Genomic DNA, 5,498 nt, shown 5'->3' with positions numbered 1-5,498 from the left:
AACTGACAGCAGTGCTGTGGGAGAGGAGTAGACAGGGTTAAAAGGTTGTGATAAGGAGCTGAAGGAAAGCAATGCATTCTGGGAGTTGTAGTGCTGAGCAATTACTCAACCAGGAAGTACAGGACTAAGACCCCCAAAAACAAATGTGTTGTGTACGGGACAGGAAGCGATGCTGTAGGATTCTGCAGCAGGTTCATGTTTGTTCACCTGAGGTCAGAATACCCCTTTAATGGGGCAATTATTGTCCCAACGGCACAAATGCACCTGACTGACACCGCTGACTCCTGTGGATTTGTCCCGATAGAGTTAAGGGAACAGCAGGCCCCAACCTATGGACCGGAAATTCTCCTCTGATCCGGCCCACATGGGTCGGCAGAATCTTTACGCAACAGATGAATTTAACCCTTTTATACATTTAAACTTCCACACATGGATCAGTGAATATCAGAACCTGCCCCGACTGATGGAGGAAGATCTGGACCCCTGACCAGTGAGGTCTGTCCCCTAAATCCTGCTGGCTCGGCCCTTCCCTCGTACAAGACCCTCATGCTGGGAGTTGTAGTTTTTGCAACATCTGGAAGTCCGCAGGTTGAAGACCACTGCCTTACAACACCCTAGGGCCACACATCCAAGCGATTTTCAGCTCTTCTGCCCGGGGTCACCCTCCTAAAGATAACACCAGAGCTCGCGCCATTCACGAGCCAGAAAAACCATTAACCTTGGGCCGCGTTCACACAACATTAAGGTATAAAATTCAAGTTTAAAGAAAACAAAAGCTCAAATAACCGCTTCTATTTCAGCCTTGGGATTTTCGTTAAGTGTTTACATAAAAAATTATATCTAAATGTTTTTTAATCTGATATTGAACAAATGTTTTTTTTTTATTCACCGGTTCATTTCAATGGAAGAAAACCGCGCAAAACCTCAGAGTGAGGCGACGGTTCAGACAAGTCTATGCCAGATCATCAGAGGAGAAAACAGCGACTTTTATTGGTGGGAAAGCTCCATGTGACCTGCGCCCTCACAGAGATACAACAGAGGGTCCCGCAGGGACAGACAGTCCTGTGCTTGTCCAGATGGGAAAAGTTCTTTATAAAAAAAAAAAAACCTCAATAAAACCTAAATATGCAAATTCTATTTTTGGTCTTCTCAGCAGCGATTAGAGGCCCCTGGGGCCCCGGATCCCCGTATCATCCTATCCCCGCACTCAGGGAACAGGACCAGATCATAGTTTATCCAGAAATTTGTTATGTACTTTCTGCTCCGTTCCCCACAACGAGCGCCCTAAACCCCCCCACACAGGGGATCACGGTCGTCCCCTGAAATTGAAACTCCAAAAAACAAATGGAAAACTTTAGTATTTGACCGGTGGTGGACGTCACTCAGCTGTATTTAGATGTACGTTACGGCACAGACCACCCTACAGATCTCCACCAGCTACGAGTCTTCCCTCCATACAACATCCATCATCTCTTCACAGAAGCGCTCACAATATGGACGTCACCGATGGAGACCACCAAGTTCTCACATGTCCAAGATGGAGACCACCGAGTCCTCAAATGTAGAAGATGGAGACCACCAAGTCCTCAAATGTCCAAGATGGAGACCACCAAGTCCACAAATGTCCAAGATGGAGACCACCAAGTCCTCACTAGAAGGAACATGATGGAGACCACCGAGTCCTCACAGCTCCATGCTCCACATGATCACTCATCCATCTCCACTTCTCCAGTACTGCCCCCCATAGATTCCAAGTCAGAGTCCAGGTCAGAGTCACGTTCTGAGGCTTCACGTTTCACACCTCGTTGTTTAGACAAACAGACGGCAAATCTCATGTTGTATCGATTCCAATCACAACTAAAAAGCAGAAACAACAGAAGAAAATAAAGATGAGAAGTTATTCAAGAACTCGATGTAACAGGAGGAGGACAGAGGACTCGAGATATAAGAAGGATCAGGCAGAGGACTCTGATGGGTTAGAAGGATCAGGCAGAGGACTCTGACGGGTTAGAAGGATCAGGCAGAGGACTCTGATGGGTTAGAAGGATCAGGCAGAGGACACTGACGGGTTAGAAGGATCAGGCAGAGGACTCTGATGGGTTAGAAGGATCAGGCAGAGGACTCTGATGGGTTAGAAGGATCAGGCAGAGGACTCTGATGGGTTAGAAGGATCAGGCAGAGGACTCTGATGGGTTAGAAGGATCAGGCAGAGGACTGATCACATGTTTCCTATACTCACAGCTTTGCGATGTCGGTGAAGTGACCCTGAATGCTCCTCTGCAGGGAGTGAATGGTCGGCATTAAGGAGACGGATCTGTGGATGGAAATAACAGAGTAATTTCCAGACATTCGCTGGGGCCAGACATCCGATGATCATGGAGGGCCCCCCGCCCCCCCCGGTATTTTATAGACTTGGCCACTCACCGGGTCTTCAGCTTCTGTCCGTGCTGCATCAATAATTCATGGGCCCAGATGAGGTAAAACTGCAGGTGCCGGGAGCCCTGGATCTGAGCGGCCAAGAACGCCAGGAGCCGCTCCACGTACAACTCCGGGAGGGAGGAGCAGAGAACCTTAACTACGGGAGACAAAACGTACAACCAGTGACCTCACCGCCACCGATGGCTCCCATTATGTATAAAGGGGGGGGGACGACTCACTGTCTGAGGGGGGAACGCGCTCCACCGCCTCCTGGACCAGACGCTCTTCATTCAGTCTCATGGCCATCACCAGGGCCCGAGTCCACTCGCCTTTCCGCAGTGTCCGGTGCACACTCCCGGCTGTCACCTCCTCATCCAAGTGGAAAGGGTCAAACACCGAACTGGAGTCAAGAGAGTAGATGAGGAGACCCTCGGTGGAGGTGGCGGCCCAGCTGCGTCCTGCAAAAGGGAAAAGAGCCACTAGACAATGCGGCCCAAAAATCATGTTCTACCCCCCCCCCCCCCCCCCCAATATTACCATCTGGAGTCACCCCCCCTCCCCCCCCCAATACTACTATCTGGAGTCACATACCCCCCCCAATACTACTATCTGGAGTCACATACCCCACAACCCCTGTATACTATCCTGAGTAACATTAGGTACTCCTATCTAGTGCCCCTCCACCCACAATTACTCACCGGTCGGACAGAATCGTAACGACGTTACACGGATTTCAGGCTTGAAGTGTCGGGAGCTCATATCACCTGGAAAACGACAACTGTGAAAATCTCTAAAGAGACTGCGGGACAAACAGCGACCGGAATCGGGGACGAGGACTGGACTCTACCTTTACGGACACCTGGAAGACTCAACATGACCCCATCTTCTCCCGCTCCCTCATCAACCAGCGCAAGACTCCCGAACTCCGTCATCTTACGGCGGTCCAGAAACTCCTGATGGAAGAGACATCAAAGAAGAGTGAAGCGAGCCAGCCAAGGGCCCCCCCCCACCGAGCCAGCCAAGGGCCCCCCCCGACGAGCCAGCCAAGGGCCCCCCCCCGACGAGCCAGCCAAGGGCCCCCCCGACGAGCCAGCCAAGGGCCCCCCCGACGAGCCAGCCAAGGGCCCCCCCGACGAGCCAGCCAAGGGCCCCCCCGACGAGCCAGCCAAGGGCCCCCCCGACGAGCCAGCCAAGGGCCCCCCCGACGAGCCAGCCAAGGGCCCCCCCGACGAGCCAGCCAAGGGCCCCCCCCGACGAGCCAGCCAAGGGCCCCCCGACGAGCCAGCCAAGGGCCCCCCCGACGAGCCAGATTCAAGAGCGCACACAGGAGGCAGCATGAGAGAAGAAAGAGATAGAGATGGGGCAGGAGAACGGACCATTGCCCCTTCCTCCCCCCATCATTAACCATATGTTTCCCGTTCTCACCTCCATGGCATCCAGAGAATAATTACAGGAGATCTCAAACTTTTTGGCGAGAAGCTGTTCTCTGACATGGTAAATACACACAAAGCGGGAGGCCCCACCGGCAAGGAGAGCGCTGCCATCTGCAGAGTAGCACAGTGTGGTGAAGGCCCTGAGGAGTAAACAGTGGTGGTCAGGAGGAGGAGGAGTGGTCAGGAGGAGGAGGAGTGGTCAGGAGGAGGAGGAGTGGTCAGGAGGAGAAGGAGTGGTCAGGAGGAGAAGGAGTGGTCAGGAGGAGGAGGAGTGGTCAGGAGGAGGAGGAGTGGTCAGGAGGAGAAGGAGTGGTCAGGAGGAGGAGGAGTGGTCAGGAGGAGGAGGAGGAGGAGTGGTCAGGAGGAGGAGGAGGAGTGGTCAGGAGGAGGAGGAGGAGTGGTCAGGAGGAGGAGGAGGAGTGGTCAGGAGGAGGAGGAGGAGGAGTGGTCAGGAGGAGGAGGAGGAGGAGTGGTCAGGAGGAGGAGGAGGATGAGTGGTCAGGAGGAGGAGGAGGATGAGTGGTCAGGAGGAGGAGGAGGATGAGTGGTCAGGAGGAGGAGGAGGATGAGTGGTCAGGAGGAGGAGGATGAGTGGTCAGGAGGAGGAGTGGTCAGGAGGAGAAGGAGTGGTCAGGAGAGGAGAAGGAGTGGTCAGGAGAGGAGAAGGAGTGGTCAGGAGAGGAGAAGGAGTGGTCAGGAGAGGAGTGGTCAGGAGAGGAGGAGGAGGAGTGAACAGTGGTGATCGGAGAGGAGGAGTGGTCCCGGGTGGTCAGGAGGAGTGGTCCCGGGTGGTCAGGAGGAGGAGTGGTCCCGGGTGGTCAGGAGGAGGAGTGGTCCCGGGTGGTCAGGAGGAGGAGTGGTCAGAAGATGAGGAGGAGTGAACAGGGGAGGAGGAGGAGTGGTCAGAAGATGAGGAGAGGAGGAGGAGTGGTCAGAAGATGAGGAGAGGAGGAGAAGTGGTCAGGAGAGGAGGAGAAGTGGTCAGGAGAGGAGGAGAAGTGGTCAGGAGAGGAGGAGAAGTGGTCAGGAGAGGAGGAGAAGTGGTCAGGAGAGGAGGAGAAGTGGTCAGGAGAGGAGGAGAAGTGGTCAGGAGAGGAGGAGAAGTGGTCAGGAGAGGAGGAGAAGTGGTCAGGAGAGGAGGAGAAGTGGTCAGGAGGAGAAGTGGTCAGGAGGAGAAGTGGTCAGGAGGAGAAGTGGTCAGGAGAGGAGGAGCGTGGGCAGTCAGTGTCCGGCAGAGGCTGCGGTTCACTCACTTTCCTTTTGAGGACTGTTTGGCGGTGATCTTATCCGTCTCTTTTCGTCCTAACTGCAGGTCGTGTCTTCCCTCGATGGATCCCGTCTGAATCCCTTTCTCCGGTTCCCACATGGTGATCTGACCATCCAAAGACGACACCGCCAGCTCCCCGCCGTCCGGACGGAAAGAGACCACCAGGGCTGAGCAAGAGACAGAACACGTGGTCACCATCCTCTATCCTCGTCACAACCACCTCCTCCTCCATCTCCACCCCCGTCACAACCCCCTCCTCCTCCATCTCCACCCCCGTCACAACCCCCTCCTCCTCCATCTCCACCCCCGTCACAACCCCCTCCTCCTCCTCCTCCGTCACAACCCCCTCCTCCCCCTCCTACATCCCCGTCACAACCCCC

The 5,498-nt window shown here is 54.6% G+C and overlaps 1 protein-coding gene across 1 annotated transcript; it reads right to left on the bottom strand.

Moving 5' to 3' along the window:
* Positions 1-965: 965 nt before the first annotated feature.
* Positions 966-5,285, bottom strand: LOC130346962 (periodic tryptophan protein 2 homolog; the record flags this gene model as incomplete). The annotated part of the gene is given in 8 exon segments (XM_056554595.1): positions 966-1,857; positions 2,240-2,314; positions 2,425-2,575; positions 2,658-2,876; positions 3,117-3,182; positions 3,266-3,371; positions 3,844-3,991; positions 5,105-5,285. Coding segments are annotated over 8 exon segments (1,097 nt in total), but the record flags the coding sequence as incomplete, so codon positions are not given.
* Between the last annotated feature and the right edge of the window lie 213 nt (positions 5,286-5,498).

This window comes from Hyla sarda, unplaced genomic scaffold (genome assembly GCF_029499605.1).
Source record: "Hyla sarda isolate aHylSar1 unplaced genomic scaffold, aHylSar1.hap1 scaffold_805, whole genome shotgun sequence".
NCBI classification, from domain to species: Eukaryota; Metazoa; Chordata; class Amphibia; order Anura; family Hylidae; genus Hyla; species Hyla sarda.
Note: the sequence above shows the minus strand (reverse complement) of the source record. Positions and strands in the feature narration are given on the sequence as shown.